Below are 26,283 nucleotides of genomic sequence, written 5' to 3'. Positions count from 1 at the left end.
TGGCCTCCCAAAGTGTTGGGATTGCAGGTGTGAGCCACTGTGCCAGCTCTTTTTACCATTTATTGTAGACTTTTTTTTTTTGAGATGGAGTCTTGCTCTGTCACCCAGGCTGCAGTGCAGTGGTGCGATCTCAGCTCACTGCAAGCTCCGCCTCCTGGGTTCATGCCATTCTCCTGCCTGAGCCTCCCAAGTAGCTGGGACTACAGGTGCCCACCACCACACCCGGCTAATTTTTTGTATTTTTAGTAGACGGGGTTTCACCGTGTTAGCCAGGATGGTCTTGATCTCCTGACCTCGTGATCCACCCGCCTCAGCCTCCCAAAGTGTTGGGATTACAGGTGTGAGCCACCACGCCCAGCCTAGTTCAGGTTTTTAACACAGTAAAAGACAGACTCAGGAAAAGAATGGAACTCTACTTTATTAAGGAATACTGAGCATCCATCCCATAAGAACTAAGCCCATTCTGAGCACAGGCCCCATGTGTAGGAGAAGGCAGTTTCCCATTTCCTGGAAATGCCTTATCTCCTCTTCCTTCACAGCAAACCCCTTCACCTGCCGTCATGCCCGTCTTCACTCTCCAGGTGCGAGGATCCCGAGAACAAAGCCCTGGTAGCATCCTGAGCTCAAGGGCAACACCTGTAGGACAAACTCCTGATTCAAGCCCAAATATCTCCAGGGAACAGATATGTCCTCAAAGTTAACACTTCTTTAAAAATAATGTTCTTGGCCGGGTGCGCTGGCTCACGCCTGTAATCCCAGCACTTCGGGAGGCCAAGGCGGGCAGATCACGAGGACAGGAGATCGAAACCATCCTGGCTAACGCGGTGAAACCCCGTCTCTACTAAAAATACAAAAAAAGAAATTAGCTGGGTGTGGTGGTGGGCACCTGTAGTCCCAGCTACTCGGGAGGCTGAGGCAGGAGAATGGCGTGAACCCGGGAGGCAGAGCTTGCAGTGAGCTGAGATGGCACCACTGCACTCCAGCCTGGGCGACACAGTGAGACTCCGTCTCAAAAATAATAATAATAATAATAATGTTCTTAGTATACAAAAGCTACCCAACAGGATTCTAGGTCGGCATATATCAAATAAAAAATAAAAGAAGAGGGAAACAAGTGCATAGAATAATTCAGAAATTATGGGGCTATGTACCCGTTGGGCCAAAGGCACAAACCCACCCTGCTGCGTGCAGGACTGTTTTACTCTTGATGAGACAGAAGTTACCATCCACCATGGGTTGGCAGCTGGGGCTCTCGGACTTCACTACACTCTCCAGGACAAAACCCCACGAGAACAAATATGTTCCCCTGGTAGCTGACCTACCACAGGACAGTAGGCAGAGACAAAAGCAAGCACTGAAATGTCCTCGGTTTACCCCTTTCCTGAAGGCCCTGTCCAACTCTTACCAATGGAAAGGACACTGGGACACTGGCTCCAGGCTGTACTTCCTCAAGTTTCTGTGCTCCTGACACTTTCTGGAAATAGAAAGGGGCTTTTCCTTCACGTGGGTGACTCAGAACTGGAGAAGCCCCTCCATCTTGACCTGAAATCAAAGCCCAAGACACCAAAGCCAGAAGAGCAGATTCTAATTGACAGCTTGGGGTGCCCTGGAACACTAACAGCTTGGGGTGAAGGCACCTTAGCCCAACAACGTGGCAGCAAAACAACAAAACAACCAGAACCACACCAATGATTTCCAGTATTTCTCTGAGGACTCGGCCCACGTTGTGGGCCATGCTGTCTTCCATTCCACATGGAGAAACATTTCCCCCCATTTTACCAAAGAGGAAACTGAGGCACAGAGGAATCATGAGAGGGGGCCAATCAAGTCACCCAATGTAAGGGAAAAAGACCCAACTTTCCAGACCTTCCACGCCTATGCCCTGTTCTTGAATGTATACGGGACTTGACTCAGACCACTAAAATGACAGTGTCCTGGAAATGAGGATGAGCAAGGGGAAGACTCTGGCAAAACCCCCCAGAATGTTTAGGAAGCACAGCTCTTTGAAAGGGAATCACTGTTGGGGCAGTGTGGCAACTCCCACTCCAGGCCAGTCCCTCACTTTCACTCTTTGCCACTTCAATAAAGTTTCTCTTTCATGTGAGTTCTCTGATGTGTGATAAAGTTAGAGCTGTTGCTGAAGCCTTTGCCACACTCGGGGCATTTGTAGGGCTTCTCCCCAGTGTGGATTCGCTGATGTATAATGAGGACTGAGTTCCAGCTAAAGCCTTTCCCACACTCAGGGCACCTGTAGGGCTTGTCTCCCAAATGGGCTCTCTGGTGCATGACCAGAATGGAGCCCCGGCTGAAGCTCTTGCCGCACATGAGGCATTTGTAGGGCTTCTCGCCCGTGTGGGTCCGCTGGTGCACTACGAGCTGGGAGCGCTGGCTGAAGCATTTCCCACACTCGCTGCATTTGTAGGGTTTCTCTCCCGTGTGGATCCTCTGGTGCTTGAGGAGGTTGGAGCTCCAGCTGAAGCTCTCCCCACATGTCAGGCACTCGTAGGGTTTCTCCCCTGTGTGCATGCCCTGGTGTGCAATCAGACTGGAGCTCTGGCTGAAGCTCTTCCCGCACACCCCACACTTATAGGGCTTCTCCACCATGTGGGTTCTCCGGTGTGTGGCCAGGTTAGAGCTGCGGCTGAAGCTTTTCCCACACTCGCTGCACTGGTAGGGTTTCTCTCCTGTGTGGGTTCTCCGGTGGGTGATGAGGGCTGAACTCTGGCTGAACCTCTGCCCACAGTCGGTACATTTGTAGGGTTTCTCTCCTGTGTGGATTCTCTGGTGTCTGATTAGGTTGGAGTTGTAACTAAAGCTTTCGCCGCATTCTTTACATTCGTAAGGCTTTTCTCCAGTGTGGATCCCCTGATGCGTGTTAAGGCTGGATCGGTTGCCAAAGCTCTTTCCACACTCGGGGCACGAGTAGGGTTTCTCTCCCGTGTGGGTGCGCTGATGTGCAATGAGGTTGGGACTCCTGCTGAAGCTCTTGCCACACTCGGCACACTGGAAGGGCTTTTCCCCCGTGTGGATCCTCTGGTGGGTTATGAGGTTGGCACTCCGGCTAAAGCTCTTCCCACAGTCTCTGCATTTGTAGGGCTTCTCCCCGGTGTGAGTGGTTTGGTGTCTACTAAAATTTGAACCATCACTAAAGCTTTTTCCACATTCATCACATTTGTAGTATTTCTCTCCTGTGTGGGTCCTCTCGTGTGTGATGAGGTGGGATTTCCGGCTGAAGGTCTTCCCACACTGGGGACATTCGTAGGGCTTCTCCCCTAGGTAGGTGCCCTGCAGGCCTATGAGCTGGCCAACTTCCCTGTCCTGAGAAACCACCTCCCCGTGGTCCTCACCTGGGGTGTGTCCCTGGGGCCTCTGGATGCCACCATCTCTCTCAAAGTCACTTTCCCCATCGGAGTGCTGAGCACTTTCACCTTCAGGCATTTCCGAGAATATCTTATGTGATTCATTCTCAAACATGTCTTGATTACAGTTCTCCCCATTTTCACTCTGTATCTCAAAATCTGAAACAATGAAGAAAAACATACAATGTCTACTCAACTCCCTGTCATGATGACAAAAGAAAACGAAGGGGGAAATTTATAAAAATTAAACTTCCAGTGAACACAAAGAGGCTAGGAAATCCTCAAAGGCTTTAATAATCAGGTTTAATATACCCAAAGGAATATAAATCATTCTATTATAAAGATACATGCACACACGTTCAATGCTGCACTATTCACAATAGCAAAGACATAGAATCAACCCAAATGCCCATCAATGATAGATTGGATGAAGAAAATGTAGTACATATACACCATGGTATACTATGCAGCCAAAAAAAAGAATGAGATCATATCTTTTGCAGGGACATGAATGGAATTGGAAGCCATTATCCTCAGCAAACTAACATAGGAACAGAAAACCAAACACTGCATCTTTTCTCTTATAAGCAGGAGCTGAATGAAGAGAACACATGAGCACATGGAGGGGAATAACACACCCTGGGGCCTGTGGGGGAGGGGGAGGGAGAGCATCAGGAAGAATAGCTAATGGATGCTGGGCTTAATACCTAGGTGGTGGGATGACCTGTGCAGTAAACCACCATGGCACGCATTTACCTTTGTAGCAAACCTGCACATCCTGCACATGTACCCCTGAACTTAAAAGCTGATGGAAAAAAAACAAAAACAACAACCCAGGCTTATTTCATTCTGACTGGTTGTCAGGCCTCGTAATCTTTGTGGCAATCACCCAGAATTTCAAAGCCTTAAAGATTTGGGTTCCATGTCCCCACTACCTGTGTCTTCATCTGAAAATGAGGTCAGGTGGGAATTTTAAAGGACATAAACAGGGTACCTACCCAATTACCCCCACACTCACCATAATGCCTGGTGCTTGATTCAATGTAATGAGTGCATGAATGAGTTTTTTTATTGGTACCATAGACATTTCCCTAAAGCTCAGTCTCCTTTCAAAAGGAGCTTATATAATAATTTCTTGTATTAACATGTATCTGGTGTTTATGACCGCATTACTTTGTATTTAGACACAGGAAAGATGACAGAGCCCGTGCAATAAGGACCCTAGGTGTGTATACCAATGACTAGAAGCAAGTTAACTGGATTGTTAAAAGAGCCCTCAAATTTGTCTGCAGTGGGAGCTTATGAATAGATTTTTTTTTTTTTTTTTTTGAGACGGAGTCTCGCTGTGTGGCCCAGGCTGGAGTGCAGTGGCGCGATCTCGGCTCACTGCAAGCTCCGCCTACCGGGTTCACGCCATTCTCCTGCCTCAGCCTCCCGAGTAGCTGGGACTACAGGCGCCCACCACCACACCCGGCTAATTTTTTGTATTTTTAGTAGAGACGGGGTTTCACCATGTTAGCCAGGATGGTTTCGATCTCCTGACCTTTCGATCCGCCCACCTTGGCCTCCCAAAGTGCTGGGATTACAGGCGTGAGCCACCGTGCCCAGCCATGAATAGATCTTTATTTGGTAATATGTCTTCCAGGAACTTGTTAAACCTTCCACTGCCCAAATATTTGAGTAAAAGAAATCATTAGGGAGGACTGCTAGAAGAACATAGCCCCTTCCTTAGATGAGGGACTGTAAAATCTACCCGAGGATGAAGCCAAAGCAGCAGAGAGCTGAGCCTGGATCACACTGTTCTGACCCCCGGCAGAACTGTGTTTACTGAACAGTGTGTTGGCTTCACAGCCCTGGCTGACACCCTAAGAAGTGTCATTAGAAATTAATGGCTGACACCGGGCATGGTGGCTCATGCCTGTAATCCTAGCACTTTGGGAGGCCAAGGTGGGTAGATTATCTGAGATCAGGAGTTTGAGACCAGCGTGACCAACATGGTGAAACCCCGTCTCTAATAAAAATACAAAAAAATTAGCCGGGCATGGTGGTAGGCACCTGTAATCCCAGCTACTTGGGAGGCTGAGGCAGGAGAATCACTAGAACCCAGGAGGTGGACGCTTTGGTGAGCCGAGATCACGCCACTGCACTCCAGCCTGGGCAACAGAGCCAAGACTCTGTCTCGAAAAAAAAAAAAAAAAATTAATGGCTGTTGGGAACATTAATGCTGCCAGGAAGTTGTTGATGACATTGTTTATACCACACAATGTCCTCTTGATGAGCCTGAGGAGGAAATTTCCCTCTTGACCTCAATCCTAAAAAAAGCTGCACTTTTTTCTATTTTTTTGAGACAGAGTCTCACTTGGTCACCCAGCCTGGACTGCAGTGGCGAGATCTAGGCTCACTGCAACCTCAGCCTCCTGAGTTCAAGAGATTCTCCTGCCTCAGCCTCCAGAGTAGCTGGGACTACAGGCGCACACCACCACGCCCAGCTAATTTTTGTATTTTTAGTAGAGATGGGGTTTCACTATGTTGGCCAGGCTGGTCTCAAACTCCTGACCTCAGGTGATCCGCCCACCTGGGCCTCCTAAGGTGCTGGGATTACAGGTGTGAGCTATCGCACTCGAACTCCTAGTGACATTTCTATTATTAAAGCTAAAAAACTTTATTTAAGGTTAGATGCTCAATTAATTTTCTGTAAGTTAATATAAACTCTCACATATGAACATGATAAAATTGGACATCCCCCTCTCAGGCAGGACCTGGGCTCCACTCTTGCCTTCAGTCAATTTAAGATCACATTTATTTTTATTTTTTATTTTTTTGAGACAAGGTCTTAGTCTGTCACCGAGGCGGTAGTACAGTAGCGAGATCGCAGCTCACTGTAGCCTCAACTTCCTGGGCTCAGGTGATGCTCCCACCTTAGCCTTGCAGGTAGCTGGGATTATACAGGTGTATGCCACCACACCCAGCTAATTTTTTTGTATTTTTGTAGAGATGGGGTTTTGCTATGTTGCCCAGGCTAGTCTCAAAGTCCTGGGCTTGAGTGATCCTCCTGCCTTGGCCTCCCAAAGTGCTGGGATGATAGGCATGAGCCACCACGCCTGGCCATAAGATCACCTTTAAAGTTGAAAACAGGCATATAATTACACTCCATGCTTACACTGACACACATGCTGCTGGTAATCTGTGGGTTCACAGAATTGCCCTCCAGCCCCACCCCTCGTATCATTAGGGGACAGATACAGGCACAAGGGGCACAAGGTATACTCTGACTCAGCAGAACCAGGAATTCTGTGTTTCCTCAACTTCCTGCAAGACAGTCTTTTTTTCTGGAGTCTCATTCTGTCACCCAGGCTGGAGTGCAGTGGCGCGATCCTGGCTCAGGGCAAGCTCCGCCTCCCAGGTTCAAGCAATTCTCCTGTCTCGGCCTCCTGAGTAGCTGGTACTACAGGCGCACGCCAACACGCCTGGCTAATTTTTGTATTTTTAGTAGAGATAGGGTTTAACCACGTTGGCCAGGCTGGTCTCAAACTCCTGACCTCAAGTGAGCCGCCCGCCTTGGCCTCCCAAAGTGCTGGGATTAGAGGCGTGAGCCACTGCGCCTGGCCATGGAAGACAGTTTTTTTTTTTTTTTCTTTTTTGAGACAGAGTTTCGCTCTTGTTGCCCAGGCTGGAGTGCAGTGGCGCGATCCTGGCTCACTGCAACCTCTGTTTCCCGGGTTCAAGCAATTCTCCTGCTTCAGCCTCCCAAGTAACTGGGATTACAGGCATGTGCCACCACGGCTGGCTAATTTTGTATTTTTAGTAGAGACAGGGTTTCTCCATGTTGGTCAGGCAGGTCTCGAACTTCCAACCTCAGGTGATTTGCCCACCTCCGCCTCCTAGAGTGCTGGGATTATAGGCGTGAGCCACCATGTCTGGCCGGAAGACAGTTTTTTGGCAAGTTTTGAGCACAGAGCCCTGCCAGTATCTCTCTTCTAGAAGAACCTGCAGGCCAAGGCCCTGATTAATTTTTAGCAAACTAACATGACCAAAAACATTTTTTTGGGTGATTTTAGTAATTGAATAGGTAACATTAGCTAATAAGGCTGTTTTTGCTGTTTTAAAATCAGAACTGGTTAGCTCTCCAATGAGCTTGGAAGCAACAAGGAAAACAAGTAAAATCTAATTTTATTTTCAGTGAGATCAGAAGATAAAATATGTAGGCACCAAAATACATGTCAGGGCTTCCCAAAACAGCAGACTGGGTAAAAGCAATGAGGAAGGAAATGGAATGAATAAGCATGGAAAGCCCTGGGGTGGGAGGGAACAGAACTCAGAAAGCTCAGGCAGAAAATCACTTCCTGTGTTTGGGAACTGGGGTAAGCAGGGCTGGCTTCTTTGGTTCAGAGAGGCAAAGGAGGTGAGGCTGCAACCGGAATCACACAGGGCAGCCAAGTACGCAGGAAGCTGTTTCTGGAAAGCAGAGAAGGAAAGAGCCTTTGACCCACGCACATTAATCCAAGGTATTTATTTATTTATTTTTTTGAGATGAAGTCTCACTCTGTCACCCAGGCTGGAGTGCAGTGGCACAATCTTGGCTCACTGCAACCTCTGCCTCCCGGGTTCAAGCGATTCTCCTGCCTCAGCCTCCTGACAAGCTGGAATTACAGGTGCACACCACCACCCCCGGCTCATTGTTTTTGTATTTTTAATAGAGATCAGGTGTCGCCATGTTGGCCAGGCTGGTCTCGAACTCCTGACCTCAAGTGATCCAACTGCCTCGGCCTCCCAAAGTATTGGGATTATAGGCTGGAGCCCAGCCCAAGGAATTACTATTACTGAGAAAAGTGACCATTTCCATCCATAAAAATAATTAAATGAGGCAACTGCCTTTATAAAGGAATACCACAGAGAAGAGCTTGAAGAAGGGATGGTGAGACAACAGGAAGAGATTAAATGTACACTAGAAGAACTCAGGAAAGGAGGGAAAATCAGCCAGAGAAATGAAGACAACAGGAAAAGGAGCGCAATGGGAATAGGCATCTTGGAAAGCACCATTCCAAGAATGGGAAAAAGAGGACCAAAATAAGAAAGCAATGACAGGAAATGGAAACAAAGGAATAGGTTAAAAGGATTAAAAAGAATGACAGAGGGCCAGGCGCGTTGGCTCAGGTCTGTAATCCCAGCACTTTCGGAGGCCAAGACAGGTGGATCGCTTGAGCCCAGCAGTTTGGGACAACTTAGGAAACATGGCAACACCCCATCTCTACAAAAAATACAAAAATTAGCCAGGTGTGGCTGTACACACTTTAGACCCAGCTACTTAAGAGGCCAAGGCAGGACGATTGCTTGAGGCCAGGAGGCAGAGGCTGCAGTGAGCCATGTTTGCACCACTGGACTCCAGCCCGGGTGACAGAGTGAGACCCTATCTTAAACAAAAAGATAGAAACAGAAGTTAGGCAAAAGGAGAATCAGTAAACATAACTGGAGTTCTCAAAAAAACAAAGCAATAGAACTAGTACTTAAAGGCCAGGCGTGGTGGCTCACGCCTGTAATCCCAGGACTTTGGGAGGCCGAGGCAGGCGGATCACAAGGTCGGCAGTTCGCGACCAGCCTGGCCAATATGGTGAAACCCCGTCTCTACTAAAAAAATACAAAAATCGGCTGGGTGTGGTGACAGATGCCTGTAGTCCCAGCTACCCAGGAGGCTGAGGCAGGAGAATCGCTTGAACCCGGGAGGCGGAGGTTACAGTGAGCTGAGATCACACCACTGCACTCCAGCCTGGGCGACACAGTGAGACTCCGTCTCAAAAAAAAAAGAACTAATACTTAAAGATATAACCTATAAGGATATAAGAACATGTGAAAGCTACACGGTGGGCCAACAAAAACTAACCCAGGGTGGCTAACAGTAAGACCAGTGGACAACAGCAAAAGGATCAAATCACTTACAAGGGGAAAGAAAATCAACTGGTTTCAGATTTCTCTATATTCAGGCTGGGTGTGGTGGCACGTGACTGTAATCCCAACTACTCCGGAGGCTGAGGCAGGAGAACTGCTTGAACCCAGGAGGTGGAGGTCGTGGTGAGCTGAGATCGCGCCACTGCACTCCAGCCTGGGCGACTCTATCTCAGGAAAAAAAAAAGATTTCTCTATATTCGACAAAACTGTCCTTCAAGTATAAACCTACAGGCAAACAGCTTTGAACATACACAAATTAATGGACTGCTAGGGGGGTGAACACCTAATAAATTTAACTTTAGAATGAAGACTAAAACTACCATGGCAACTGGGGTGATTAAAGAGCTTGTGAATGTTATGCGGCAGTGAAGAAATGACATTCTAACCAAAACTGGGGTTGGGAGAAATAAGGTGGTTTATAGGATATGTTCGTTGATTGCCTCATCTGTAATAACCTGGGAGTTCAAAGAATTCACATTTAAAACTGGTAAAGCATGCAGCTAAGTAGAGGTTTGCAAAAATAAACACTAAAAAAGATAAGATTATTGCTTGCAATCCCAGCACTCTGGGTGGCTGAGGTGAGAGGATTGCATGAGGCCAGGAGTTCAAGACCAGCCTGAGCAACACAGCCAAGACCTCATCTCTACAAAAAAAAACCAAAATTAGCCGGGTGTGTTGGCACTTGCCTGTAGTCCCAGCTACTCAGGAACCTGAGGTGGGAGGATTGCTTGAGGCCAGGAGTTTGAGATTATAGTAAGCTATGATCATGCTACTGCATTCCAGCCTGGGTGACAGAGTGAGACTCTGTCTCTGAAAAAAAAAAAAAAAAAAAAAAGAGGCCAGGAGCAGTGGCTCACACCTGTAATCTCAGCACTTTGGGAGGCAGAGGTGGGCGGATCGCAAGCTCAGGAGTTTGAGACCAGCCTGGCCAACATGGTGAAACCCCATCTCTACTAAAAATACAAAAATGAGCTGGGCATGGTGGTACATGCCTGTAATCCCAGCTAGTTGGGAGGCTAAGGCAGGAGAATCGTTGAATCGTTGAACCCAGGAGGTGGAGGTTGCAGTGAGCAGAGACCGTGCCACTGCACTCCAGCCTGGGTGACAGACCGAGATTCTATCTCAAAAAAAAAAAAAAAAAAAAAAAGAAAGATTATTGACTAAAATTGGAGGGGAGAGGGACTATCTCTGTCAGATGTTAAAACATTATGAAATCTTGGCCGGGTGCAGTGGCTCACGCCTGTAATCCCAAAACTTTGGGAGGCCGAGGCAAGTGAATCACCTGAGGTCAGGAGTTCTAGACTACCCTGGCCAACATGGTGAAACCCCATACAAAAATTAGCTGGGTGTGGTGGCGGGCGCCTGTAATCCCACCTACTTGGGAGGCTGAGGCAGGAGAATTGCTTGAACCCAGGAGGCAGAGGTTGCAGTGTACCGAGATCGTGCCACTGCATTCCAGCCTGGGCAACAGAGCGAGACTCTGTCTCAAAAACAAAAACAAAAACATTATGAAATCTCAATAATTAAAACATTAATAGACAATCAGACCAAATAAACAAAATAAAAACTCCAGAAATAGATTCAATAGATATGTAAGTTCAGAATTTTATACAAGTGGAACAGAAATAGACAGGCCAGGAGAACAGAAAAGATAATCTGTATAATGACTGTGAAAATTTAGCATACAATATGGTTGGCTTCTTAAATCCATGGAGAAGAGACACAACATACAATAAATGATGCTGGAAGAACTAGTTACAGAAAACTGGAAAAATTCAATTCAAATGGAAAAATTCAAGCTGGACCCAGAAATGGACAAATCCCAAATGGATCTAAGATTTAAATGTTAAAACAAAAAACCCAAATAGCAGCATCAAACTATTAGATGAACATATGAAAGAATTTCTTTAAAATCTGGCAGCCTTTAAGTGTGATAATTTATGGGGCTATCTTCTTTTAAATGTCAAGTCTTTAAACTCCCAGGTATTACATACAAGACAATCAAAAAACATATCTTATAAAACCACCTTATTCCTCCCAACCCCAATTTTGGTTACAATGTCATTTCCCCCTTTTTTTTTTCTTTTGAGATGCAGTCTCACTCTGTCTTCCAGGCCGGAGTACAGTGGCATGATCTCGGCTCACTGCAAGCTCCGCCTACCGGGTTCACGCCATTCTCCTGCCTCAGCCTCCCGAGTAGCTGGGACTACAGGCGCCCGCCACCACGTCCGGCTAATTTTTTTTGTATTTTTAGTAGAGACAGGGTTTCACCATGTTAGCCAGGATGGTCTCGATCTCCTGACCTCGTGATCCACCTGCCTCGGCCTCCCAAAGTGCTGGGATTACAGGCATGAGCTACCGCTCCTGGCCTTTAGAAGGTCATTTCTACACTGCTGTATAACATAAATATCATAAACCTCACTAAGGAGGTCCCTCTGAGTAGAATCCAGGCCCAATAACTCCTTCACTGTACTGCTCAAAGACCAGTCCTATCTTTACAAACACCGCTGCTATCCAGCAAAGACCAAAGGAAGGTTGGCAGTTCTTCACAAGTTGCCCTCTAAGACCAGAGAGACACAGGAGTCATTCTACAGGACAGAAAAGAGTGGCCCTTCAGGTGATCTGACTGACAAGGGCCTCCAAAATGGGAAAAAGTCACTGAGCTGAGAAGAATAAGGGATCCCTGGCCCTCTCCAGGCCCCCTGAGAAAGGCTGGCCCCTATGAGATCCAGAGCACACAGCAGAGCACGTTCAAGGGCAGGCGAGTCCCTCCTTTATTTATTGGGGGCCAATTAAGAAAATGAAAACTCAGAAACTGGTTTTGGTCAGATACAAAAATAATATTCTTACCACGTTGTGAATGGAGATGAGAGGAGATGGTGGCAGCTGGGAATTAAAAAAAATTTTTTTTACTGATAGCAATGGCTTTGGCTACTCCAGGATGCCAAGAGGAGCACATTCTGTGGATATGAGCAGATGTAGGGAGGCGGCTTCTGAGGAAGCAGGCTTATGAGTAAGAGGCTGGATGGCCCAGACATCCACTTTTTTGTTGTTCTTGTTTTTCTGTTTTGTTTTGTGTTTTTTGAGACAGTCTCGCTCTGTCGCCTAGGCTGGAGTGCAGTGGCGCGATCTTGGCAACCTCTGCCTCCCAGGTTCAAGCGATTCTCCTGCCTCAGCCTCCTGAGTAGCTGGGATTACAGGCGCCCGCCATCACTCCCAGCTAATTTTTGTATTTTTAGTAGAGATGAGGTTTCACCGTGTTGGCCAGGTTGGTCTCAAACTCCTGACCTCAGGTGATCCACCCGCCTCAGCCTCCCAAAGTGCTGGGATGACAGTGTGAGCCACCACGACTGGCCTGTTGTTGTTTTTTGAGACAGTATATCACTGTCTCCCAGGCTGGAGTGCAGTGGTGGGATCTTGGCTCACTTAAGTCTTGACCTCCCAGGCTCAAGTGATCCTCCCACCTCAGCCCCCAAGTAGTTGGGACTATAGGTGTGTGCCACCATGCCTGGCTAATTAAAAAGAAAAATTTTTTTTTTTGGAGACGGAGTCTTGCTCTGTCACCCAGGCTGGAGTGCAGTGGCATGATCTCTGTCTCCTGGGTTCAAGCAATTCTCCTAACTTAGCCTCCCCAGTAGCTGGGATTACAGGTGCACACCACCACATGCCTGGCTAATTTTTTTTGTATTTTTCGTAGAGATGGGGTTTCACCATGTTGGCCAGGCTGGTCTTGAACTCCTGACCTCGTGATCCGCCCACCTTGGCCTCCCAAAGTGCTGGGATAACAGGCGTGAGCCACCACGCCTGGCCAGAACATATTTTCATAATTTTTAATTCTTCATTTCTAAATTGTTTATATCTTTTACCTTTTATTCTATTTGGTTGACTTTTCTTATGAATTTGCAGAGGCTCTTGTAGATCAAGGATTTTGACTCATGATCTGCTACATGAGACTTGGATGCAAATATTTCCTCCTAATGTGTATGCTGTCTTTTGATTCACAGTATCGTTTTTTATATGAAACACTTCTGTTTTGGCTGGGTGCAGTGGCTCACGCCTGTAATCCCTGCACTTTGGGAGGCAGAGGCGGGCGGATTGCCTGAGTTCAGGAGATTGAGACCAGCCCGACCAACATGGTGAAACCTCATCTCTTCTAAAAATACAAAAATTAGCCGGGAGTGGTGGTGGGTGCCTGTAATCCCGCCTACTCGGGAGGCTGAGGCAGGAGAATCACTTGAACCCTGGAGGTGGAGGTTGCAGTGCCGAGATGGCGCCACTGCACTCCAGCCTGGGCAACAGGGTGAGACTCCATCTCAAAAAAAAAAAAAAAAGAAAGAAAGACTTCTGTTTTGAGTCCAATCTAGCTTTGATGACTTCTGTATTGCTTATTCACACTTCATACCTGAATTGTGAGTGCCTAGAGGTTCCTGTCAAACAAACATGAAAGTCCTTCCCGCATGCTAAGATTACAAAAATATTCTCTCACATGTCATTTCAGATCCTGTCTATTACAGATCTGTAATCCATCTGGGACCTATTTTTGTGTAACTTGTAAAGCAGGGATCTATTTCTTTGTAAGCTGCAAAGTAGGTATCCAATTTTAGTTTTTTCAAAATGATTTGACCACTGTCCAAAAATCATTCACTGGAATAGTCCCTGAAGGGCCACAGGACCTCTCCCCTTATCTGTCAGTGGACAAAAGCTGCCGCCGTAGCTCGATCTCAGCCGACGGTCCTTGTATTTCTCGCACTTGCCACGTGGGCTCTGGCCTCACGTGCACAGCACAAATTCCTGTGGCCGTTCACAGGGCCCTGCATGTCCTCGCCTGGCCACAGGCCTCCTCTTTCTCTCCCGCACCACAGAGCATACCAGAATGAACATGGGGAAGACTCATGTCAATAGGGGATAGACCTGACTTTGCTGTAACAATGAAATAAACTGGTCACAGTCTTTGGTGCTTTGGTGTGTGTTTGGCTCAAAATTCTTCTCCAGCCCCTTCCTGCCTGATTGTGACCTACCCCTGTGTTTCAGCCACTGGTCTAAAATAGAGAAGTGGTTCCGATATAGGATATGCCCAGCTCCATTCTCACTAGGGCTCTCTGCATTAGAGCGCTGCCCTGGCAAGCCCAGTGGGACTGGGAGCATTGTTCCCCCTGAACTCTGGCTGCTTGAAAGACTAACTGCTGATAAAAACAGCAATGGACTGTTATCAGGTGAAATACATGAATGCTAAACATTTCATAGGTATAACGTTGCCGCTCCCTAAGAATTCTGTCCGGTATACTTTTCAAACATTTGAGTAAATTAAAGGTAATTTTTGGGCTGGGCACAGTGGCTCATTCCTGTTATCGCAGTGCTTTGGGTGGCTGAAACAGGAGGATCACTTGAGGCCAAGAGTTCGAGGTTATAGTGAGCTATGATCACACCAGTGCACTCCAGCCTGGGTTGACAGAGTGAGGCTTTGTCTCTCTCTCTCATATATATATCATATGAGATATATATCTCATATATCATATATGATATATATCATAGATATATATGTGTATATATATATATAAAAGTAATTTTGTTTTGAAGCTAAGAATTGTAGCTTTAAAAAGACATAAGCTGTAACACTCTCCACTCCCTTTCTGGCTGAGACAAATGAATGTATGTGTTCATTTGTGGTCATTAAGGGAGCATTTTGCTGGGGCAGCAAGCTCAAAACAAATCACCTGTTGCCTCTGATGGCTGAAAGCCAGATGATGCTGAGGATGGCTGGAGAGGTCAGCTGTGACTCTTTCACTCAACTGTTGGACAAGAGTAGGCTTGAAGTTGATAACCTCTATTCCTCTCCTGGGTAGTGCTTTTCAAACTTCAAAGAGCATAGGAATCACCTGGAGATCTTGTCAAATGCAAATTTGCTTCAGCGGGGCTGGGTGAGATTGACAGTCCTAGTCTAACAAACTCCCAGGTGAGCTGATGCTGCTGGCCCACTGACCACCCCCCGAAGAACAAAGCTCTATGGCAGTGCTCTTTACACTTTGCAGCGTAATAGAACTACCTGGGCACTTTCAAAACTCCCTTGCCCAGGCCATACCCCATACCAATTAAATCAGAAAATTAGGATCCCTGGAGTAGGCTCCAGGCCCCCAGGTAATTCTAATGTGCGGCTGAGTTTGAGAACCAGAGGTCTACAGAGGTCTAGTGCAGAGGTTCTCAAATTGGAGTTTGAATCAGGATCACTTAGAATGCTGGGCATCGCCCTCAGTTTCTTTTTTTTTTTTGAGACAGAGTCTTGCTGTCACCCAGGCTGGAGTGCAATGGCGCAATCTCAGCTCACTACAACCTCCGCCTCCCAGGTTCAAGCGATTCTCCTGCCTCAGCCTCCCAAGTAGCTGGGATTACAGGCACATGCCATCACGCCTGGCTGATTTTTTTTGTATTTTTAGCAGAGACGGGGTTTCACTATGTTGGCCAGGCTGGTCTCGAACTCCTGGCCTCGAGTGATCCACCCGCCTCGGCCTCACCAAGTGCTGGGATTACAGCCGTGAGCCATCTCGCCCAGCCACCCTCAAAGTGTCTGATTCAGGAGTTCTAGGGTGGGGCTCCGAGGTTCATGATACTGAAGGGAGAGGGAAAGGAAGAGGGAGTAGGGTGGAAGAGAGGGAAGAGGGGGAATGAAAGAGAAAGGAAAAAGACAGGTTCCTTGTCTTCTAGGATTTTACAGGTTCCTACAAGAAATAAGACAAGTATTCATATAAACAGAAAAGAAGGTGAACTATGATAAAAAGCCAAGAGAGAGAATCCAAATGTTCTGGGGGAGACGACTTCTAGCAGAGGTGATTAGAGGTGCTCCCAGGTATGTGGAACTGGGGATGGGGAAAAGGGACAGGGTTTAAGAGCAGCTTTATGAAGAGGGTCTCCACGGGTGGGCACTCAAAGAACAACTGAGATTTTATCACAGAGATGGGACAAGGCTATTCCAAGCCAAAAATCCAGGAGCAAAAGCCAGGCGTGGTGGCTCACGCCTGTAATCCCAGCACTTTGGGAAGCCAAGGTGGGTGGATCACCTGAGGTCAGGAGTTCGAGACCAGTCTGACCAATGTGGTGAAACCCTGTCTCTACTAAAAATACAAAAATTAGCTGGGCATGGTAGCACGCACCTGTAATCCCAGCTACTTGGGAGGCTGAGGCAGGAGAATCACTTGAACCCAGGAGGTGGAGGTTGCAGTGAGCCCAGATGGCACCACTGCACTCCAGCCTGGGGGACAGAGAAAGACCGTCTCAAAAAAACAAAAACAAAAACTAAAGCACAGGCTGTGTTCAAGAAAGAGCAAGATCTGGTCTGAATGGAGTGGGGATAGAGCATGGGGGGTCAGGGGTGGGAAAAGACTGCAGGGGAGGTCTGGGCCAGGTCCCACAGAGCCACGGATTCCAAGCAGAACACGGAGGTCATGCTTGATTTGGTAGATACTGGGAAGCTCATGAAGGTTTTTAAGCAGGAGTGCCCCATCACTCTGGTAGAAGTGGAAGAGCTGCGATGAAGGGGCAGAAGCTGAAGACAGGTTCAGTTTGGCAGCTGCTCCAAGAATTCAGGTGAGAAACTCCAGGCATCTGGATTAGGGCTGGGTATGGAGAGTAAAATGTCCTCAGGAAACAGTCACAGAGAGACATAAGCTCTGCCACTTAATCTATTAATATAGGTCCGCTCTTCATTAGAATTAGAAGGTACTTGAATTGTGAGTGCCCAGAGGTTCCTGTTAGAAAAACATTAAACCGCCACTGACTAACCAGGCCTAGAAATGTCCTGTGCTGGGTGAATGTGTCCAAAGGTCATAAGCTGGACAAACAGAATAGAGGTCACACGGCCTTATGTCGAGTAAATGTTTGAGAAGGGATGAAGACAAACGCAGGGACTCCTGTGAGCAATCATGAGGAAGGTCCGGGGCGTTTATTAAACAAAGACCAACAAAGACAATCTCAGAGGCAGAAGTCAGGGACAGACAAACCCATGTGTCTGGGATGGTCCCCATTGGTTCCCATCTCAGGTGCCCAGTTAAAGATGAAAGGCACAAAGCCCCTGCTGCAAGGTGGATGGGAAGGGCTGTAATCACCTCTGACACCTGCTGAGACCTGAACCTCTGCTCTGTGCCTCCCCAACCAAATAACAACCTGAGGCCTCTCCTCAGCCCTCCATCACTCTCTCCTCCATAGTATCTGACTGGAGATCCAGAAGTTCATTACAAACTGGTCACCTCCACCGGAAGGGAAGCAAAGACAGCTGTAAAATAGGGAGACAGGTTTGCTATTTTAATAGAAGGAATAAAATGCAGTTATTTTTTCAGGGCCAAAGAAAATCAAGCACTTTGCTTCAAGCAAAACTGAGATCTCCATGCAGAAAGAGACAGGTCTGGGTTTGAATCCTGGCTCCACCACTCAACAGCCATGTGAGTTTCCTGCACTTATATTTCCTATCTGTGAAATGACAATGCCAGCCACTCACAGGATTCTTAGTGAGACAGGCATGAAGGTGCCCAGGGCAGGGCTGGGTCACTGCAGACCTTCGGCGTCAGTCCCTTTCTCCAGAGGACAGCTCTACTCATTCACCCAGTCCCTGGAGTTTGTGATAGTCTCTGCCCCAAATCCACTTCAGTTTCCTTCTCTTCTCTTCCCAGTCCTCTGAATCCTCCAGGCCAGATGCTCTGTAGTCACTGTCTTAATTCCATCTGCATCCCCAACTTCCAACACCCACTAGGAAGTGTCTCTTAGAATCATACATATGACAACGCTTAAAAACATGGGCTATGTCCTCACACACATAAGTTCAAATCTTGGTTCTGCCTGGTACAAAGGCACATGATCTTAAGGGATCTCTGGTGATGATAATCCTGCTTATCTTCCAGGGTGGTGAAGATTACATGAGTTTTCCATATTAGATGCTAAGCATATTTCCTGGCTTGCAGAAAGAGCTTGGAAAGTGCTAGCCATGGTGACTATCAGTTCTTTCTCACACGTGCCCCATCTGGGGCAGACCCCCATCACTGCACACCTGAAGACAAGGGAGCTTCCTGGCTGCTCTCCTGCCCCTAGCCTCTCACTACCCTAATCAAACCTACATCCTGTTGCCAAACTCCGCTTCCTCCCATGCCCCTTGGGGGTCTAGTTCAAGAACCCGCTGAGGCAAAACATTCAGTCCAAGCCCTCACCCACCCTTCCCCCAAACTCTACTTCCTACCACTTCCTAAAAACACACTTGCCACTCCAATCTGCCAGCTCTCCTGTCACCCAAAGGTATAAACTACCGTGGCTCTGCCCTTCCAAGCCTCTGCTCAGCACAGCTCCTCTCAGCTGCCACACCCTACTCCCTTCTACAACCTCCTGCTTAGGTGTCACCTCCTCCAGGAAGGCTTCTCTCACCTGACCTTTCCTCTCCACGCTCCCTTCTCTGAACTTCCGCTCCCTTCTCTGAACTTCCGTAGTTTTCATCAGCACAAAGGCAGCCATATCCTTCGAGCCCTGAGACAGCCCTCAAGGCACAGGTACATCTGAAGTAAACATTTGGTCATCAAGTGAGTCCACGTTACAATGGAAAACCAGGAGGGAGACAGCGGTTAAACGGCAAGCCAGAATCCCAATACTTATTAGTAACACCGGAAAAAAATAGAGTAACTATTGCAAAGAGCTCAAGTTTGAAATTACGATTTTAAGAGCCTAGGATTACTTTATACCACAGAAAGTCCCTAGTTATTAGCTGGTTTACTTGTCATTTCTCTTGGTTTCATAAAAATAACCACTTTGGGGCCAGGCGTGGTGACTCACGCCTGTAATCCCAGCACTTTCGGAGGCTGAGGTGGGCGGATCACGAGGTTAGGAGCTTGAGACCAGTCTGGCGAACATGGTGAAGCCCCATCTCTACGAAAAATACAAAAATTAGCCGGGCGTGGTGGCGTGCGCCTGTAATTCCAGCTACTCAAAAGGCTGAGGCAGGAGAACTGCTTGAACCCAGAAGACGGAGGTTGCAGTGAGCCAAGATTGTGCCACTGCACCCCAGCCTGGGTGACAGAGCGAGACTCCGTTTCAAGAAAAAAAAAAAAGAAAAAAGAAAAAAAAGTCATGTTGAAAATATCAGATTGTTTTCTCTAATTGCAAGAACCATTTGGATGTTTCTTGCACAACCACGTGAAGGTGCCAGGGGTCTCCATCTCCTCCCGTTTAACTTCCATCACCTTCCCAACCACTCCAAATAAACACAGAAGTAAAAACTGTGCTTACAATTCAAATGTAGCTCTAAGGCCCTCCTAGCACTTCTGGAGCTGACTTTGCACACAGTGAGGACACTAAAAGGCTGATGAACACGCTGACTGCCTGCAGACAGAGCAAAGGGATGGCGCTGGCCCCCCACTCTGCCTTGGACACCACCTTCTCCTCCTCCGAAACACCACACTCCTCTACCTTGGAAGGGTGCTCCCGCCCTCTCCCTATGAGGTTCTGTGTCTCACCACTGTCCTGAAGGGTCTGGGTCAAGTCTTCCACCAGGGCCGCTGCCTCCTCACTGCTTTCAGGCCGATGCTGTTGCAGCCAAGCCTGAATTTCCTTTGGCAGCATGGTTAACATCTGCTCCTTGGTGTGTACCTCTGGTCTCAGCCAGCGCCGGCAGAGCTCTCGGAGGCGGCCGAGTGCACCCTGTGGTCCCCTGGTCACCTCCTCCTGGGGGCCGCCCTTGCCAGCACTCTGGGGAAAGGGCTCAGACTCAGGGCCATCCTCCTGCAGCACAGCTTCTTGCACCCAGGAGTCATCCTCCAGGATCATGGTGGTGACCTCCTCCTCCTGTCTATCTTCCTCTTGAGGCACCTGGACCAAGGAGCTCAGCGGAGTGGTCACTCTCGGGATGTCTGCAGCCATCATCCACAGTCCTGGGGCAATCACTTAGGCTTCAAGCCTTGGACCTCAGTCTTCTCCAGCCAGGCTCTCAGGTAAGACACTTCCCTCCTCAAATATCAACAAGTAGTCCCGCTGAGAAACAAAAAAGAGAACCATAATCCATAGGTAGACTGTCCTAAAGCAATCTAACTCACAAAAGCCCAGGTCAGACCACCAAGTGGTCCTTACATATGCAAACCAACAGACGTTTCCTGTTCTTCTTAAAGAAAAAATGGCTTATTCCTGAAAACATCTCTCTGTGGTAAAAGGCTGGGTGCAGTGTCTCATGCCTGTAATCCCAGCACTTTGGGAGGCCGAGGTGGGCGGATCACCTGAGGTATGGTGAAACCCCATTTCTATTAAAAATACAAAAATTAGCCGGGCGTGGTGGTGGGGGCCTGTAGTTCCTGCTACTTGGGAGGCTGAGGCAGGAGAATCTCTTGAACCCAGGAGGCGGAGGCTGCAGTGAGCAGAGATCTCGCCACTGCACTCCAGCCCAGGCAACAGAGTGAGACTCCGTCTCAAAAAAAAAAAAAAAAAAAGTATCCCAAGCACAAAAAATACAGCATTGTTCCTTCCAAAACACCAAAGAATGAGTATCAGAAATGCAAAGTCCCCGGGAAAAACCCATGACTGAAATACTGAGGACTCTCCTAAGTCAGTTTCGACTTGCACTGTGTGACCTTGACCTAACATACAACTTAGTCACCAAACTCGGTGACCACCTAATAAAGATAATAACACTCATGTTTCTGTTTTTATGGTGGCATCTTAAGGATCAGCAATGGATCAGATGTCAAAGCACTCTGAGCTTCTTTGGAAGAAAGGCAATATCTCAACTGCATTATTACCATACTTTAAGTATGAAGTTTAAAACATGCATATACTCTCCAATCCAGCCTCGGCCCCTCAGTACTTTATCTTAAAAAAATAACCAAAAAATCGAGTCCTTAAAAATCTAGCAGCAGGGAATGGCTAATAAACTATGACACACCCATATAGCAGCATGTATTAGAAACTGTGCTATAGGCTTGACGTGGTTGCCTGTAATTCCAGCACTTTGGGAGGCCTCGGCAGGCGGATCACTTGAGGTCAGGAGTTCGAGACCAGCCTGGCCAATATAGTGAAACCCCGTCTCTACCAAAAATACAAAAATTAGCCAGGCATGGTGACGGGCGCCTGTAATCCCAGCTACTCAGGAGGCTGAGGCAGGAGAATTGCCCGAACCTGGGAGGAGGAGGTTGCAGTGAGCCGAGATCGTGCCACTGCACTCCAGTCTGGGCGAAAGAGCCAGACTCTGTCTCAAAAAAAAAAAAAAAAAAAAAAAGAAAAGAAACTGTGCTATAATAATGGCTACCTTTGGGTGGTAATGACAGGAAAGGGGCTCAAAGGAGCCTTCTGGGATGACGGAAATTTTCAATATCTTCATTTGGCAATGGCGGCACAAGAGCAAACATATGAAATTTAAGATCTGCACATTACGCTGTATGTTTTTAATATTTTAAAAATTATACTGACAAAGATTAATCATTAATGATTTAAGATAATCCTTCTGATATGAAAATACTGGATAAACACAAAATCAGCAGGGCAGAAAAACCATAGACACAGTAAGTCCTCAATTCCCTTTAAAATGAACTCACAGCCGGGCGCAGTGGCTCAGACCTGTAATCCTAGCACTTTGGCAGGTTGAGGCGGGCGGATCACCTGAGGTCGGAAGATCGAGACCAGCCTGACCAACACGGAGAAACCTCGTCTCTACTAAAAACAAAATTAGCCAGGCGTGGTGGCGCATGCCCGTAATTCCAGCTACTCCGGAGGCTGAGGCAGGAGAATCGCTTGAACCCGGGAGGCAGAGGATGCGGTGAGCGGAGATCAGGCCATTGCACTCCAGCCTGGGCAACAAAAGCAAAACTCCGTCTCAAAAAAAAAAAAAAAAAGAACTCACAGGAAAAAAGAACGGGACGGCACCTACAAAATATTGAAAGCAGTGGAATTGCAAACGACTTAAAATATTATAAAAGCAATATAAAATTATTTTTAGCCCAAGCGCTGTAGCTCACGCCTGTAATTCCAGCACTTTGGGAGGCCGAGGAGGGAAGATGGCTTGAGGCCGGGAGTTCATGACCAACCTGGGCAACAGAGTGAGACCCAGTCTCTACAAAAATAAAAAAATTTAAAAAAAATCATTACTACATCATAAAGACTCAACTAACAACCCTCCCTCAATGAAAAGGGGAGAAAAGCTGACAAAAGCTTAAAAAAAAAAAAAGGACAAAAAATAAAAGCTAGTGGGAAAACCGAAGCTCTCAACGTGTATTTACTCAAATGACTAGAAGAAACACTGGCATATGGTGTAAGAGAACTCTTCCTACTTGGGAGCCTGGGAAAAGTGTGCCAGGTCAGCTAATTTGCGGTCTGACTTGGGGCACGACACGCCCCCTCTGAACCTCAGTTTCCCCATCTGTAAAACGTGTACGCTGCGCGGGATGTCGTCGAATGCCCCTTTCCGTCCAAAGCCTGCGCTTCTCGGTAGGAGAGGCAAGGAGCTCTCCGCCAGGGAGACGCGTCCGGGACGGTTCGCGGAGCGGAGCCGGCGCGTAAATCCGGGCTGCAAGGCCCGCAGGACACGGAGCGCGACCCCGACGCCCCTCCCCCAGCAGAGCTGCCGGCAGCTGGCTCCAGGCCCACTATTCCCTCACCTCGGGCTACTGCCCGGGGTCCGCGCGGCTCCAGGCCTGCCTCTCCGGCTCACCTCTCGGGAGACCAGGTTCTGCTCTAGCGGCTGCTTCGCGTGCGAAAGCGCCCCCGGGTTCGGCCCGGCCCCTCCAGATTCACCCCGGCTCAAGCCCGTGGGGCACTGAGAACAATGGACGGGAGAGGCCCGCCCACCGCCGCGCTCATTGGCTGCCGAGAACGGCCCTGGAAATTCTGCCTTTCTGTTGGTGGAGACGGCACCCAGCCGGGCGGCAGGAGGGAGGCTGGGCCCAAGGCATTGTGGGAGATGTAGTCCGTCCGCGGTCCCCGGAGTAGGGTTTGGGGCTGACAGCCTGGGCAGTGCCTGCGGACCAGAGGCAGGAAAATCCGCAGACTGACCGTCAGAAACCCTGTGTTGGCCAGAGCTGTAACCCGAGACAAGCCGTTTCACTTATCTAAGGCCTCTGTATATTTGTCTATAAAAAGTGAAAGTTGGATGGCCGGACTTGAAGGACCTTTTCGGCTGCGAACCTTGCGGCAAGGAGTATTGTTAGGCACCCTCGACCGGCGAGAGCGGACCCTGGGCAGGAAGGGAATCCATGGGGGAACAAATCCTCATCGCCCAAGCCTGGCGCCTTTCCCCCAGTTTGCAGCTGTACACATGCACCCGGTCTTCGCACACCCCTTTGTTTTCGCACGTGGTATTCCTGTGTTTGGAGGAACGCCCTGCCCCGCCTCCTCTGCCGCGGAACTCCCATTCTTCCAGCTTCTCCTGGGTGGAGCCTGCCCTGTCATCACCACCTCCCCAGGCCGAGACACCGCCCCTAGTACAAGTGTTGGACGTCCCCATTTTATTTTTTAAATATATATGTATGTATTTGTATATATATATATTTATTTATTTATACACACACACACACACAGACAGGATCTACATTTCATAGAGACAGGGTTTCCATATGTTGCCCAGGCTGACCTCGAACCCCTGGGCTCAAGCGGTCCTTCCTCCTCAGCCTCCCAAAGTGCTGGAATTACAGGTGTGAGCCACCGCACCTGGCTGACGTCTCCATTTTAGTACTGATCACCGGGTTGCTTACTTGTCAATCTCAGTATAGGGGAAGGGAGGGTGCCCGGGTGTGGGAGGTTGGCCTCCATCTTTGTGTTTCTACGGCTGGCGCTGTTGAAGAAACGGCTGCCCCAACCCTGCTTGAAAACAGGTGAGAAACTACCTGGAAACTCAAGCGGAAAATCTAAAAATGGAGAGAGACACCCTTAATGGTCTGTGATAGAATAGTTATGTATGTTTGCACTGAGCAATTACTGGAGGCACCTGCAATGAAATGACTGCTTTTTTTTCCCTCCTCTGTCGCCCAGGCTGGAGTGCAGTGACACGATCTCGGATCAAGTGATTCTCCTGCCTCAGCCTCCCAAGTAGCTGGGATTACCGGCGTGCGCCACCACACCTGGCTAATTTTGCGTGTTTTTAGTAGAGACAGAGATTTCACCATGTTGATCAGGCTGGTCTTGAATTCCTGACCTCAGGTGATCCAGCCGTCTTGGCCTCCCAAAGTGCTGAGATTACAGGCATGAGCCACGTGCCCGGTCCTTTTCCCATTTTTAAATTGGATTTATTTGTAAGAGCTCTTTGTATATTAAGAAAATTATCCCTTTGTCACAGCAGTTGCTACTCTTTCTCAGTTTGCTGTTTGTTTTCTGCTGGTTTATTAAATATAGAAATTTGAAATTTTTTTGCAGTCAAATTTGTTAATCTTATCTTTTTACAGCCTGTGAGTTTTGTGTTAGAAAGTCCTCTGCACCACTCCAAAGATTATGTGAAATTCACCTGTTTTTCACTAATTAACCTCTTGAATCCAATTACAGAGATGCAAAGTGAAGTTCAGCTAGTGATTCTTATCCAATACCCTGGTAGCATCTTTATTATCCCAGACTGACCACATGCAAATAGCACCACCTCCAGGCCAGCCTAAGAAGTCTGCACTAAGCCCCTGGATGCAGAATTCTGGGCCACCACCCCTCCAAGTGATTTTTTTCGGGATGACATTGTATTAAAAAAGATGGGTTTCTCCATGTGTCCATCCTTACCAGGAATGGAAATTTACACAAAAAGGAAAAGATGCAGGGGAGGCTGGGGATGCACAGATGGAACTTTCCAGCAGCTCAAGCGTTTATTTACCTCTGTTCCTAACCCATGTCAACCCTTGACCACAGAACTGGCACTAGCTTGTCACTGGAGAGTCCTAGAGAAGCTGTCTCCTCTGTGTCTGATTCTGGGAAGCTGGTCCTTGCCAGTGTCAACTATCCTACATGAGACAGAGAGAAAGTCACATTTAAGACCAATTCATGGCATAATGATCCTACTGAGAAGGGCCCTGGTAGCCAAGCCAGTACCCTAAGACCAGCCTGCTACATCGAAGCAAGGCTGGAAACACAGCCAAGTTCAAGGTTGCTCCCCCAAGAGAGTCCTTTCTCCATTGGCCAAACCACAAGGATGAGAGAGGCTCTGTTCCACCAGAAAGCATTCTTGGTTAAAAGCTTAAGAACTAATCTGGCTAACTTAAGTAAAAGGGACTTACTGAAAGACTGTCAGGGAACTGACAGAGTAGAAGGGAGCTGACGAATCAGGCTTGAGAACAGTTAGGAGCCAAGAGACAAAGAGGAAGTCCCCAAAAACCACAATAACAGTCTCTGAGCAGAAAAAGTTCAGCTTGCCCATCCCATGACCTCTGGTGGTACTACAGCCATCTCTGTTTCTCCGCCTTTCTCACACAAATTCTCCCATGCAAGGAAAGAGCATTTGGTTGGTTAAGTCTAAGTCACATGCACATTCCCTGGATGCAGCAGGGTGAGAGAGGATTGGATGTGGCTCCTAGATTTTCTTACTAATACCCCACACAAAGGCAGATTCTCCACTCTGGAGACTGAAGGCCTGTTAGGAAACACTGAACAGGCAGAAACAATATCACTACTTGTCTTTAGGCTCTGAGCAAGAAGGGACCTCACCCCAAGGAATGCTCAGCCTAAGGCATTTGGGGGCCCTTAGCTCATCTAGAGTTGATGAAAAATGATGTGGGTGGGAACGGGGAGAACTGCTCCATAACAGTTCTTTCCGTAACAGTTTTGATTGGAGAGTTTAGTCCATTAACATTCAATGTTATTATTGACTTATTCTTGCCATTTTGTTTTCTGGTTGCTGTGGTCTTCTCTTTCTTCTTTTCTTTCTGTCTTCCTTTTTGTGAAGGTGATTTTCTCTGGTAGTATGATTTAATTTCTTGCTTTTTGTGTTTTGTGTATTTATTGCATATTTTTAAATTTGAGATTACCATGAGGCTTGGAAATACCATCTTATAACCCATTATTTAAA

At 47.7% G+C, this 26,283-nt stretch overlaps 1 protein-coding gene and 1 long non-coding RNA gene across 8 annotated transcripts; one reads left to right on the top strand and one right to left on the bottom strand.

Moving 5' to 3' along the window:
* Positions 1–400: 400 nt before the first annotated feature.
* ZSCAN2 (zinc finger and SCAN domain containing 2) lies at positions 401–24,225 on the bottom strand. Of its 7 annotated transcripts, none has more exons than XM_034939346.3 (4): positions 22,960–24,225; positions 19,784–20,297; positions 19,557–19,649; positions 401–3,518 (listed from the first exon to the last, which is right to left on the bottom strand). In XM_034939346.3, the coding sequence occupies exons 2-4, from the start codon at positions 20,187–20,189 to the stop codon at positions 2,080–2,082; spliced, it is 1,938 nt and encodes a 645-aa protein (XP_034795237.1). In that variant the 5' UTR covers positions 20,190–20,297; positions 22,960–24,225; the 3' UTR covers positions 401–2,079. The 7 variants fall into 7 exon arrangements, with proteins under 7 accessions (XP_034795237.1, XP_034795232.1, XP_063452961.1 ...); XM_034939342.3 differs by lacking the exons at positions 401–3,518; positions 19,557–19,649 and adding exons at positions 7,513–7,814; positions 9,294–9,466 and having other exon boundaries at positions 22,960–24,206; XM_034939341.3 differs by lacking the exon at positions 19,557–19,649 and having other exon boundaries at positions 22,907–24,224.
* LOC117976091 (uncharacterized) lies at positions 16,780–26,283 on the top strand. The gene is made up of 4 exons (XR_010109983.1): positions 16,780–16,880; positions 17,630–17,731; positions 20,132–20,257; positions 24,276–26,283. It is a non-coding gene; the product is annotated as an uncharacterized LOC117976091 (long non-coding RNA).

This window comes from Pan paniscus, chromosome 16 (assembly GCF_029289425.2).
Source record: "Pan paniscus chromosome 16, NHGRI_mPanPan1-v2.0_pri, whole genome shotgun sequence".
Lineage (NCBI taxonomy): Eukaryota > Metazoa > Chordata > Mammalia > Primates > Hominidae > Pan > Pan paniscus.
This window is presented reverse-complemented; position numbering and strand designations above follow the sequence as displayed.

Excerpts from the sequence above, each read along its gene's own strand:
- ZSCAN2 (XM_034939346.3), bottom strand. The coding sequence starts at position 20,189 with ATGATGGCTGCAGACATCCCGAGAGTGACCACTCCGCTGAGCTCCTTG. Across the intron at positions 19,650-19,783 it reads CCAGACCCTTCAGGACAGTG|GCAGTCAGCGTGTTCATCAG; the intron begins GTGAGACACAGA and ends CTCTGTCTGCAG. Across the intron at positions 3,519-19,556 it reads CTTAGAGCTACATTTGAATT|ATTTTGAGATACAGAGTGAA; the intron begins GTAAGCACAGTT and ends TCATTGTTTCAG.